Genomic DNA, 14,081 nt, shown 5'->3' on the forward strand with positions numbered 1-14,081 from the left:
TAAATAACAAAAGAGCAGATTTTTGTAACTTACCCAGTTGAGCAGTCTAAACATGGGAGCTGATATTCATTTTCCATTCACCAAGGTTTCACCACTACCTAGCATTAGAACTGGAAAAGTACTTACAAAGAACGTGAAGAACTGAAGTTCCTCTCCATGTTCACTACCCTGACTTGTAAACATCATCCCAAAATTGGGGGTAAATAATGTGCTTATAAGGCAGCAGGAGACAATGCTGGTGGTGTTACCTGTTGGCTTAAGAATATCAGATTCTGGAAACTCATCGAAGTTTGAAGTATCATCAATGCTTTTGATTTCAATAGATATTGCAGCAGGTCTCTCTCTGCCAAGAATACACATGCCCAAAATTACTAAGTTAGTAGTCATATGGATCATACCACTCAAGTCTTTCTCCAAAAAAGACCCCTGGTCTGACATGAGAAGACTCTTCACTGGCAGGCAGCATTTATTTTCTCTGAAAAACTTACAAAAACTGACCAACCAAGCCAACTGACTGTACCCAAACAAAGTAAATTATGATTAAAAAAAAAAAATCATTCATAGCTAGAAAGAAAGACAAGAATGACTAAAACCTGAAGTTAGTGCAACTCCCCCAATGGCCTGTCCTGTCTACTAAAAAGGGAAACTGAGCCTCTAAATGTCCCCTTGTGTAGGGCTCTGCCCTTCTTCTACTGGAGGTGCCAACGAGTAGGATAGCTAAAAAAGTGGCAAAGGTAAAAAATTACAAGCAGCACATCAGAACACAATTATAAATAAATGAAAACTTCTTCACCTTCTATTTAATAACCAATGACTGCTGAATGAGAAGGTCTGGACTACAGCAGGTGGTCTAGGCTCTCATGGCTATTGGCCATAGTCTACGACCCCCACCATAAAAATTTTCACTCTCCCCTTTCCCTCTCTACTTCCACCCCTCCAATCTTTCCTCCACTCCTTTCTCCCTTCTCTATGTTTCAGTGATACCTTCCACCCTGTGGGCAGGAACAGGCCCGCTGGCGGGCCCTAAAAGGTTGCTGAGTTCTAGGTAAAGGGTAATACACTTCCTAGATGCTCCCTCCACCACAAAAAACAAAAGTTCACTTCACTTTGTAAATAACTGCTAGATTCAATATATTCCATGACACATGGCTGACAAAAAACCCAACGCCCAATCACCATGAATGAAAATCAGGAAAAGATCCTAAATCTCTAAGAAGCTCTCTTCCCTTACTTGGCTTGCCAATGATGGTCCTTCCAAATTATTATTAAGTAAACTGGAGACTTTCTGAAATAATTCTGAAAGTGTTTATATGGATATACCTGATATGTTCCCAGTCAACGCCTTCAAAAAAAGAGTTACTTTTTATTTCCTCAACTCCAGGAGCTCCAATTCTATGTTCCCATTCACAGCAGAATCTGGAAAAGACGGAGGCCTTTCAGCACATCTCAAGCAGTCTCTTCAGAAAAAGAAAAACTTTCTTTTTTTTGAGACAAGGTCTCACTCTGTCACCCAGGCTGGAGTACAGTAGCACAATCAAGGCTCACTGCAGCTTCAACTTCCTGGGCTCAAGTGATCCTCCCATCTCAGCCTACCAAGTAGCTGGGACCACAGGTTCCACCATGCCCAGTCAATTTTTTTTTTTAGAGGTGGGGTTTTGCTGTGTTGTCCAGGCTAGTCTCAAATTCCTGGGCTCAAGTGATCCCCCTGCCTCAGCCTCCCAAAATGCTGGGATTATAGGTGTGAGCCACCACACACAGCCTTTTTATTCGTTTAAAGAGAGGAACAGGAGGAAACAGAGCAGATTCAGGAGATAATAACAGTTTTAAAAAAATGGAATTATTCATATGAAAAAGCTGAGAAAGAAGGTGGAGGGATGTTCTCTAATACCTCAAAATTAGATCCTTGGCCTTCTCAGAGATGGGAACTTCCGGAGGAAAAGTCAAAGTTTCTTTCCAGTTCATCACCTTCTTGTATGTCTCTTGAGGGGTCTCCGAACAGAAAGGTGGGTAGCCTGTAATAAAAAGGAACTTCGGAGCTTTTACACTCCAGAACTTTGAATCTGACCAAGATTACTCTCCTTAATACAATTCTATATGTCTTTTTTTTTTTTTTTTTTTTGAGACAGGGTCTCACTCTGTTACCTAGGCTGAGTGTAGTGGTGCAATCATGGTTCACTGCAGCCTTGAATTCCTGCCTCAGCCTCCCCAGTAGGTGGGACTACAGAAGAGCACCACCACACCCAGCTGATTTTTTATTTTTCTTTTGTAAAGACAGAGTCTCGCTATGTTGACCAGGCTTGTTTTGAATTCCTGGGTTTAAGCGATCCTACTGCCTCAACCTCCCAAAGTGCTGGGATTACAGGCATAAGCCACTGTGCCCGGCCCGATTCTGTATGTCTTTAATGACTACTGGATTACTCTGTATGGCCATCCCTCCATGACATAGACAGGATTTCCACTTATCCCAGAAAATAGCTAAACCTATTTTTCATTTTCCCCCAAACTCCCAGACCCAAAGTGAAATCATGCTTCTGGTACCACTAGGAAGTCAGCTAATAGGTAGAGCTGGGAAAAGAAAGGAGGACGTAAATAGAATTGCAGGTGTGGGAATCACCATGCCCAAAGAAGAAATGAAAGGATGAAACAATATCATTCCAGAAATACCCTTATATGGGTAAAGTACCAAATAACGTGAATAAGAAAAAAGCATAGATTTAAAAAGGACCACCATGAGTCTTTTTGAGAACTACAGGCAAGAAGACAAACACGCACACACCGTATCACCCCATCTTCCCTCCAGATGGCATACGCCCACCTCCAAAGGCATTGTTCCCATGTTCCTGAAGCCAAAGCAGCCAGATAGACTCACTCGGAACCAACAAGGATATACTTGCTCGCTGGCACATGACCACCCCCACAGATGCGTCCCATAAACACAGAGATACACCAAATAAGAGGGAGAGAGGCCACAGGGTCCCATGATTTGAAGGCTTTGACAGAGGAAGGGGGCAGCATATTAGAAAAGTAAGGCAATGCCCAGTTAAAATGCTCTGCATACAACGGATGTTAATAAGTGCTAGTGACTGAAAGAGCTTCTAGATGGAGAAGATGAAGGTATAAGAGAAAGAAAAACATAAAAAATGATCAACAAAGCAATTGCAGGATGCCAGTAAGCCTAAGAATGGAGTGGGATACATCTTACTGAAAGAGTTGTCATCTGTCTAAAACAATTCACTTTGAAAGACAAGTGGGGAAATCACTTAGATCACTGCCAGTTGAAACAGAGGCTGATACCAATGTAGAAGTCTGTCACGGATGCACAGAAAAAGTCCTCTGAAACCATGCAACTTACCGATGAGCATCTCATACATGATCACCCCAAGCGACCACCAATCACAGAGCTTGTTGTACCCGGTCTGCATGAACACCTCAGGAGCAATGTAGTCAGGAGTGCCTACTGTGGAGAAGGCCTGAAACATGGACCATACATCAGGGAGGCCCAGCCAGGCAGGAGGTGCCCAGAGTTCTGTTCTAGAAACCAAAGGCTATGAATACTACCAGAAGCTACCCCCAAGCTAAATACGCGGGACTGCCCAGTAGCTTAACGGCAAGCTTGATTTGCCAAAGCACTTTCCAAAATGAACAAGAAAGCTTTGTTAATGAGGTGGGAGACCCTTCTTAACTATCAGTCACTACGGCGAAGGCATCTCTGTCATAATAACTAGTATTACAATTCATTGAGCACCCATTAAGTACCAGGTTCTGTACTTTATATATAACATGAGTTATATACACATATATATAAAATTTCATATACATGAGTTCATTTAATCCCGACAAAACTTTTCCAAGGAGGACTTTATTAACCTAACTTTGCAGATACAATTTGATGCTCAAAATGGCTTTGCCTAAGACCCCAGAACTAGTCAGGTGGTACAGCCCAGTTTAGAGATTAAGTATCTGGCTGGGAGCAGTGGCTCACGCCTGTAATCCCAGCACTTTGAGAGGCTGAAAGGTGGATGGATCATGAGGTCAAGAGATCGAGACCATCCTGGCCAACATGGTGAAACCCAGTCTCTACTAAAAATACAAAAATTAGGTGGGCATGGTGGGGTGCACCTGTAGTACCAGCTTCTCGAAAGGCTGAGGCAGGAGAATCGCTTGAACCCAGGAGGCAGAAGTTGCAGTGAGCCAAGATCGTGCCACTGCACTCCAGCCTGGTGACAGAGTAAGACTCTGTCTCAAAACAAACAAACAAAAAAAAGATAGAAATTATAATATCTTACTCCAAACCATCCCTCTTTCTATGATACACATTCTTTGATTTTACACAATCATAAAGGGAAGCTTTATGATCAAAAGCTAAAGTTATATCCTACAAGTTAATGTTTATAAATACCTATTTACCAAACGTAATTGTTTTTGTACATAGTTCTTGGAGGACTGTTCTCTTTTTCTAAGAGACGGGGGTCTCCCTTTGTAGCCCAGGCTGGAGTGCGGTGGCACAATGATAGTTCACCTCAAACTCCTAGGCTCAAGAGATCTTCCCATGTCAGCCACCAGAGTAGCTACGACCATAGGTGCATGCCACCACACCTGGCTAATTTTTTAATTTTTTTGCAGAGATGGGGTTTTGCCATCTTGCCCAGACTCCTAGGCTCAAGTGATCCTCCCACCTCAGCCTCCCAAAGTGCTGGGATTATAGGTGTGAGCCACCATACTCGACCAAGAGAAACATTTTCTGCATCCCAGTATTCTACTCTAACATACCAGGACTGCAAAATAAGAGGAGAAAGTACAATCAAAGCCTCCTAATGTACTTAACATCTGAGGGCTTACCATGTGTAAGGCGCTGATCTAGGTGCTTTAAATATTATATATTATATAAATTTTTAAATTAGTTGTATTGTTTTTTAAAACATGTATTATGAAATATTACAAACATATACAAAAAAGGAACAGACAATACAGACCCATTACTCGTATTAAAGAGATTAATAATTTGCCATATTTGTCTCAGATCATTTCTCTTTTTTTTTTTTTGAGATGAACCACACCTGGCTAATTTTTTGTATATTTAGTAGAGACAGGGTTTCACCACTTTGGCCAGGCTGGTCACGAACTCCTGACCTCAAGTGATCCACCCGCCTCCGCCTCCCAAAGTGCTGGGATTACAGGCGTGAGCTGCCGCACGCGGCCCTGTTTGTCTTAACATTAGTTTTGAGATTTATTCACATAGTTCACTCTAGTTCACTCACTTCTCTGCTGTATGCTATACTGTTATATAAATTGATCACAATCGTTTTTATCCGTTCTTCTGTAATGGACAGTTACATTGCTTCCAGTATTTCACTATGACAAGTAACACCTGAATAAACATTCTTGTAATACCTTCTTGGGCACTGTGCAAGCATTTCTCTAGAGTATAAACTAGAATATTGCTGAGCCTTGGGTTATAAGCATCTAAACTTGAAGTATCTTCCATGTCCTCCCAAGTAGTTAGTCCCTATTTAAACCAATCCTGGTGGGGATTAGCTTCTGGTGCTCCACATCTCACCAAGACTTGGCTTTGTCAGATTTTTTATTTTTATTTTTACCAATCTGATGAATATGAAATGGGACCTTTTTTTCTTTTTAAGCGATGGGATCTTGCTCTGTCACCCGGGCTGGAGTCCAGTGGTATGATCACAGCTCACTGTAGCCTTGAAATCCTGGCCTCAAGGGATTCTCCTGCCTCAGCCTTCTGAGTAGCTGGGACTGTAGGGATGTGCCAGCATGGCTGGGATCTTGTTTTAATTTGCATTTACTTTATGTCAAGTAGGGCTGAGCACACTCGTATTTTAATTAGCCATCCAGGTTTTTACTATGAATTCCTGTTCAGATCCTTTGTCCATTAGTATTTGCTTAAGTTGTGTTATCTTTTTTCTTATTGATTCATAGGAATTCTTTATGAATTCAGGACGTTAATCTGTTTAAGATATTTGTATACTGCAAATATCTTCTCCCAGAATGAGGCTTGTTATTTTTATTGTGATTTTTTTTTTAATGTAGTATTTGTTACCAAAATATGTCACATATATATGTGTGTTAATTACATACATTATCAAATTATAATGCATAATCATAAAAATGAATACCCATGAGTTCAACTGAAGAACCAAGTAATAACAATATTAAGCTAAACATGTACTCCTCCCCGTCTCTCTTGCTTCTCTTAACCACTATGCCGAATTTCATGTTTTGTCACTCCTTTGCTTTTAAAAAGAATTTTGCCAGGTATCTCTCTAAATGAGATTTTATTTTTGAGCTTTATTAAAATGGTACCATTCTATATACAGTCTTCTGTTATTAGATTCTTCCTCTCAACTTTATGTTTCTAAAATTGATTCACACTGTCACACGTAGCTGTAGTTCAATTATTTTTACTGCTGCAAAATATTCTATTCCAGAATGTAACTATTTTCCTGTGGATGGACACTGGGTTATTCCCAGTCTTTTGCTATTATGAAAATGCAATAAACATTCTTCTGCATGTCTCCTGGTTCACATGTGCAATTTCTCCAGGGCTTATGACTAGGGGTAGAATTGCAGCGCTGTAGGGTGTACACACGAACTCTGAAAGGTAATTCCAAAGTAGCTGTACTGTGTGGCTTGTCTTTTCATTTCTTTGTGTCTTTTGATATACAGAAGGTTTTTTTTCCTTAAAGTAATAAAATAAACCAACTTTTTCCTTTATGAGCTGTACTTCTTGTACCTTATTTAAGAAATCCTTCTTTACTCTGAGGTCATAAAGATACTGCCCTGTATTTTCTTTAAAAATTTTTAAAGTTTAATTTCCCATCTAGAATTGACTTGCATATACTGTACGGTAGGGATCCATTTTTTCCACATAGCTAAGTGTATGCATGTGTGTGTATATATATGTATAATATATATTTAAATGCAGATATTAAATAACACAAATACCAGTGTTGTCTTTTGTCTTTAAGCTTTAAAGACTGAAACGTGGATTAGGCCCTCTCCAAGAATTTTCATTCTAATCATAAAGGTAAGAATACAAATACCCTTTAATTTAGAGACGAGCTTTACTCTACCAAAGATGAATGTAAATCTAAGCAGATCTTACTTGTTCAAAGATTTTCATGATAAAACCAGAGGTCTACTGCCAGAGGAAAAGAACTCCTTCAAGCTACCAATGCATTTAAAAGAAAAACTCTTAAGAGTTATAAAATATAGCAAACAGCAGGCTCAAACCTGTGAAGGTAAAAGTATTGCTCTTATTCCAGAAACTAGAGTCTGCCGTAGGAGCTCACTCGTATTTTACCACACTTTTTACCACACCGTCTGTACCAGGTGTGTCCTTTCCAATCTAAGGACTGCCCCCTTCCCAAACCTTTGTAGTTTTCCACACCAGGGTGTCCTCCAACTCCAACCTCATAAATCTGTACTCCAGTTTTTCCTTTTCTTGTCTGAGTATTTCAAGTGTCAATGAAAGCTGCAATCTGGAATAGCTCCGTCAGTTGTTAACAGTCATTTCAACCAAATGTGTTCTAACCTTATGATTTTGTGTCAGGGTTTTAAGAGAAATAAAGCAATTTAATTTCCTAATCACTTCTGTAAATCCTACCCTAAAAAAATAAACCGACCAAGATCGGATGCCTATGTGTCTATTATCTTTTATATCTGCGATTAACTTAAAGCTGACTCATATTAATCAGGTACTAGGGCCTAAGGTTATATAGGACCACATAACAATTTAAAACATTACAATATTATTTAAGCAGCCAAGGAATGAAGCTAAAGCCTCTACTTTTTTTAGTGATTCCCAATGGACTAAAACGTAATAGGCTGGGTAGGAATTACATATGTTAGGCTTAACCTAGAGCAGTAAATTTATATTAAGTATTAACGAATATCTATCTTCAGCTTGGTACTACCTGAACGGGATCACTTAGAAAAGGTCAAAGTAACACAGTTAATTAACATTTAGAAGACTGAGAGGTGGCTTCATTTTCTTCAAGTTATGAAAAGAGATAATATGAGGATGACCTTAATTTACACTTTCCCATTTCTACTGCATGTAGTATAAAAAGGCAAGAACCTTAATCACAGCATCAGGGCCTTAAGTCTATTGAGATTTTCAAAAATGTTTTTAACTATTAAATGACATTTAACTGCAAACACGAAAATTGTGAAATTGCTTTCCTTATAGAACTACAGAAATGGTTCCTCTAATCATGACAAGACCCTTGGGTACACATCAAAGAGCACAAAGCTTGTCTTGGAATATAAGGGACAATTCAAGACACTTAAGCCTTATCCCCAAAATACTTGTTAGTACAGGAGCCAAAGGTTAAATGCTGGCCTGCTTGAAAAAAAAAAAAAAAAGAAAGAAAGAAAGAAAAGAAAAGAACAGAAATCACAGATTCCTCACCTTCTGTTTCCAAAAAATAGATAAATATTAGTTGCCCAACAATGCAGGAGCTATTATTTAAGATATAACCTCTTCGTGGAAGTTCTCAACATTCACTGCACAGTAGAATCAGTCTTTTAAAAATCAGATACGATACCCAGACTATATCCCAGACCAACTGAATCATAATCTCTGCGGGTGGAACCTGGACATCAACATGTTCTGAAGTTCCCCAAGTGATTCTGTTGTGCAGCCAAGGTTAAAAACTACTTCTCTGTGGAGAGACATAATAGAAGCACCTGACCAAATTTGTTCCTGACATTCCCTAATCCTCAACAAGATACATAAAATATTTTTCAACCACATACAGAATTCAGAAGTTTAAAGAGTAGCAGAGTTCCCAAGGAAGGGAGACTGTTTTGTAACTAACTGTACTAAACTGAAGATTTCCCAAGTAAATGTTGTCTGAGGCCCCACTGATGGGTGGGCTTCAAATAAATCAAAACGAATGCACAACTTTCCTTTGACTCTTTCTTAAACCATCCCATAGGTTTCCATTTTCACATGTAACTGACATCCACCTATTAGTGACTTACTAAGAGTGTTATTAAAGGTACTCTAGAGAACTGTAAATCAGTATTGCACTAGGAATTCTGACTGAAACACAGTATTTGGTAAACTTGCCAAGTTACTACCACATATGTGGACAAACAGAAGTGCTGCCATTTCTAGATAATACATTTGCATGACCATCATTCCAAGTTAGTCAGTTTCCCATTGCTGCTATTCTGCTTTCCAATGACCAAATGTTAGTTTGGCTTTACCCATCATCAGTTTCATTTGCTATGGGTTTCTTGCAAAGCTTAAGAATGGAGTGATACACATTTCTATTATCTGGCCAATAACTCCAGTAACTGGACACTGGAACATATACACTGTACTTCAAACAAGAACCAATTAATCAGCTATTGCTAAAAAATAAATTCTGCCTAGACAGCAATATTTCACTGGTAAATTTGTACTTCCAACATACTATCAAGGTAAACAAAATGTTTCTTATTTTTCAGCCTGTAGGGACAAAATTTTACATGGGCACAAAGTCAAATGCATATAAATAAGCATTCCCCTTATATTTCTCTCCAATCTTTATAAGTAGGTTCTTTTTCACATCACAAAGTCAGAAAGTGTGAGGCAAATGAATTGAGGAGTCTTGACTTGCCCTTGCCCGAGTGAATCAAAATTTTTAAGAAGTTTGAGAACTGATGCCTGAAAACTCTAGGTAGGTATTTGCACTTAGTTTTCAGAGGTCTCCAACTTAAATACAACCCCCTTACCACTACAAAAATAGAGAAAAGGTGGGGCAGGGAGGAAAGGTATTGTTACCAAGCTAAAAGGTCAGAATGAGGTCACCCACGGAAAATGTCACAATGAAAACAACCTAACATTACCTGTCCTCCTTCAAAAGATTCCTTTGGGTCCTACCAACCTAACAACAGCACTCTCTTTAGGTAATCTTAAAAGCAAGGGACACATTGCAAATACCTGCCAAATGCAAATTTATGTGCAAATCTTTAGAACTTATACATACTTGGTTTGTAGCATTTCAGAAGCCACAGATATTACTTACTAGCTGACGTCTATTTCTTTTCCAGGTTTCTGCTTTCCTTTTGGAATTCATGTTCTGGAAAGCTGAAAGTAGAGAATACAAGCTGCAGTCAAAGTTCAGACCAAACTGTTTACTACTTTTTTTAGTAGGCTCTTTCAAGTCATATGAAACCCTAAAGTCTTGCTTTTTTTCTACTCATACATCAAAAGCTCCAGATGACACATATCCTAGTAAGTTTACAGTAAGCCCAAATCAGAGGCTGTAAAGCATTAAAAGACTCACACAGGGTTGTAAAAGGTACTCCCATGTGGATCAAGTGGCCACAGAGGATACAGGACTTAATCAGAATTACAGGGAATTCAGTCTCAACTAGAACCGAGGTCCTAACGTGGACCTACAACAGTCACAATTTCTCAAAATTACCATCAATTTTCCAAGTAGTAGTAACTTATATGATCAGGGACATCTGAATTTATAATACATGATTTGACATAAGCTTTTCTAGGATGAAATGTAATTTTACTACACAGTTGTCAATGATTTCATAGTGTTCAAGTGGAAGTGACTGTCATAAGGATAAACTTCTTTCTGTCATGAAGGAAAGAGGCACCCAGGATAAATCTAGCCCAGAGCTGTTCCCAGGAGTTTTTCCTCTACTACTTCTGGTTGCCTGTCCCATACTCATCCCCAGTGACCTTCCCAGTAGACCTCTAAAGAAGACCCCTTTCAACCTCTGCCTTCACACATTTGGTACCATTCATTCATCTTGCCTCAGCAGACAACACAAATCACAGGCAAACCTGGGAAGGTATTTTTATTCTCTACACACTCATGCTGTGAGAATCTCCTATCTGTCCTGCATAATTTGGTTACAAGGGAAACAGCTCTTCCAGGCCCAGTTAGAATGAGAAGGCTAACGTAACTGTTACCACTTACTGAAATCACTGGGGAGGCTGTGGTTCAGATTCCTATAAAATTCTGTCCTATGTGCTTTTTTCAGTCCTGTGCAAAGACCAAAGTCAGAAAGTTTCACATGGCCCTATGGGGAAGAAACAAGGTGATAGATGGATGAGTATTCTTGGAGGTAGAACAGAACATTACCTTCTACTCCTTCCAGTATCCATTACAGCTCTACAGCCACAGTACACTGCTCTTTCTTTTATTATAGGAAAAAGCATGTAATTGCAGATAAAATTTTTTTAAAATCTCAAATCCTATTATACTAATAAAGCTATTTTCATTTCTGCATATCATCTTTGGTTTTATCCAAATACTGATTTTTAAACACAGGTCTTGACCCCTCCTTAGCATCTAGAGACAATTTTATTACTTCTTTAACTCCTCTCTGTTTCTATATGGTCTTCAGTTTTTTTTTTGAGACATGGTCTTGCTGTGTCACCCAAGCTGAAGTATAGTGACGTGATCATGGCTCACCGCAGTCTAGACCTCCCAGGCTCAAGCGATCCTCCCATCTCAGCTTCCTGAGTAGCTGGGACCTCAGGTGCGTGCCACCACGTCCGACTAATTTTTTTTATTTTTTGGAGATACAGGGTTTCCCTATGTTTCCCAGGTTAGTCTCAAACTCCTGAGGTCAAGTGATCCTCCCATCCCAGCCTCCCAAAGTTCTGAGATTATAGGCATGTACCACGCCTGGCCAAAATTACCACTTTAAAGGTCTCCATAATATTCAATTAACTTGGCACTTCATTGTTTACCTTACCATGCCCCTAATACTGGATGTGCATTTCATTTTCAATTCTTAGCTCTCATACAACATGGATTATCAGGTGCCCTCTGACAGTCTATATTCCCAGACCTAACCGGGCATGATTCAGGATGACCTTAATAAATCGTTGTTAAATGAAGAGTAAATCTTTTCAAAATTGTTCATATAGCTTTTCCTCCTCTTATTCCATTGGAATAAATTCCAGCAGTAAACTATTTCAAAGACAAAGGGAATAAATATTATTGGATAGTCCTTGATAAATGCTACTCCCACGAGATCCTTGGGCTTCTAGCTGGAAGCCTCTGTGGTCATTGGTGCCTTTTACCTGAGTTTTACTCAGGTCTGCTGGGCTCATTCCGCCCACTCAGCCTGGCAGGCTTGTGCTGCCAGCCCAGATCCCAAGTCTGCCAATGGCAAGACAAGCAGAGAGGCAAGGAGTGTGTGAGTGCAGGGTCCAGCTACCGCACACAGCCAGGCACACTGGCGGCCACTGCACACAGCCAGGCACAGCAGGCAGCTCCAGGCGCCAGCACAGGTGCTGCCTCCATGCAAGCCTGCAGTTGGATGAGATGCACTGCAAGCGGCTTCTGCTGTGGGCACCTGCATATGGACGAGGGGAATGTAGTGGCACCTGGAAGCTTGGAGATGCCAGAAACTGCAGAGCCCTAAAGAGGGTGTCACAGCCCTGGCTCAGGAAGCCCCTAGGTCTGGGATCCCGGGAGGGCCACAGCACTTCTCTCCTTCTTGTTGCCTGCAACACGGCAAGCAAGGGAGACATATTTCAGCCCTGTTCGTGTTACAGCTCTTTCAGCCCCACCATTTGGTGGGTCCCAGGTTTTTGTCCCACATTCAGGAAGAATGAGGTATACGGACAACTGGAGGGTGAGCAAGGTGAAGAGGAGCTTTATTGAGTGACAGTACAGCTCTCAGGAGACCCCAAGTGGGTTGCTCCTTTCTGCTGGCAGGTCGTCCTGGCATCTGTGCAGCCTCAGTGCAGAAAAGACCCAGAGTGGGTACCTCCCATACGCAGGCAGTTCATCCCATCTGTAGGGATTCAGTAAGTGTGGTGGGAAAAATTGTAGAAAGACGCAAACCTTCTTAGAAGGCCAGGAAGTTTTACAAAAGCTTCAGAAAAGGATTTGGCTGAAGGCATTCAGATTCTCTTATCCGGTGCCTAAAGGCTTAGGTTAGATAACAAGGGGATGTAAAGAAACTGATCTAGATAAGTTAGTTTACTTAGGCCTCAGAACCTGGCCTTTAATAATCGAAATGCAGGACTGCTCTCTCCGGAGATGGGGTGGGGTTGGGGGTGGTGGGAGGGGGACAACCATGTTAATTACCCACAAGTGTGTTGACTGAGGCCTTTGTCATTAAATCTGTACTAAATAGTTGCCGGCAGCACCAGCTTTTCAGGGCCGAGGCTGCTACAACTCTTTCTGCAGGCAGCCCAGTCCCCCAGCCCGCTCTTTCACTGGGTATCTGTGTCAGAGTGCATTTTTTCATCCATCACTGGGGTCGCAGTCTGCAGGTTGGACCCGGCACCCATCAAGTCTGCAGCCCTTAGGAGACCCGGAGCAGATAGCACCTTTCTGCAGCAGGTTGTCTGACATCTGCCAGAGTCTGAGTCCAGGGTTTTTATGGGTTTCAAAAGAGAAAAAGTGTGTGCTGATTGGTCCATGGGCAGGCCCGGAAAAAATACCACAAGTTCTTACTCTGGGCCATAGAGTCCAGTCCGAACTGACAGCTTGGCCCTCAGGCTTCAGGCCATCCCTGGCTTGAAGGTGGGACTTCACCAGGGACCCACCCCTTTCCACCCAGGAGCCTGTCTGCCTCTTATGGCCATCAATCATTTTGTCCACAGTGCCCAGGCTGTTGGTGCAAAGGGGCATCTACAGACCTGCACCCAACTGCCCTCCTCCCCTGTTTGGCCTCCCTCTCTTGCTTCTTGGCACCCAAAGTCCGGAGGGGGCTGAGGCTGCAGGGGTCTGGTGTGTCAGCACCGCCCCAAGCGTGCGCACACTCGATCAGGTCTCAATAGAACCCAGGCTCAGCCTCAACTTTGCTCTGAAATTGGAGTGGACACCAGGAGCACAGAGAGGTCAGGCAGCAAGAACAGGCACTTCCAAGCTCATGGGCTTCCTTGGACCTGGGTCCTGGGCTTCCCAGGACCCTGTGAGCGCAGGGATGCCCAGGTCTGCAGCTGTGGCTGGGCAGCTGCAGCTGTGCCTGGGAGGGCAGGGCTCCCACTTATTCCCTGCTCCTGCCAGCTCCATGGAGCACACAGCCCTGACTGCGCCTCCCCCACTGCAGCTGGCATCTTCCCAGCAGAGGCTCCA

The 14,081-nt window shown here is 41.6% G+C and overlaps 1 protein-coding gene across 3 annotated transcripts in view; it reads right to left on the reverse strand.

The window, feature by feature from the left end:
- Nucleotides 1–14,081, reverse strand: part of STK38 (serine/threonine kinase 38) — a 54,296-nt gene that overhangs the window by 2,580 nt on the left and 37,635 nt on the right. For all 3 annotated transcript variants that reach the window (XM_007972782.3, XM_007972783.3, XM_007972785.3), the window contains exons 8-13: nt 10,956–11,058; nt 10,041–10,102; nt 3,353–3,470; nt 1,889–2,012; nt 1,321–1,416; nt 249–343 (exon numbers count right to left, since the gene is read on the reverse strand). In XM_007972782.3, the coding sequence (XP_007970973.1) occupies nt 249–343; nt 1,321–1,416; nt 1,889–2,012; nt 3,353–3,470; nt 10,041–10,102; nt 10,956–11,058 (598 nt within the window). The remainder of the gene's footprint in view (nt 1–248; nt 344–1,320; nt 1,417–1,888; nt 2,013–3,352; nt 3,471–10,040; nt 10,103–10,955; nt 11,059–14,081) is intronic.

The sequence above is a fragment of the Chlorocebus sabaeus genome, chromosome 17 (genome assembly GCF_047675955.1).
Source record: "Chlorocebus sabaeus isolate Y175 chromosome 17, mChlSab1.0.hap1, whole genome shotgun sequence".
NCBI classification, from domain to species: domain Eukaryota; kingdom Metazoa; phylum Chordata; class Mammalia; order Primates; family Cercopithecidae; genus Chlorocebus; species Chlorocebus sabaeus.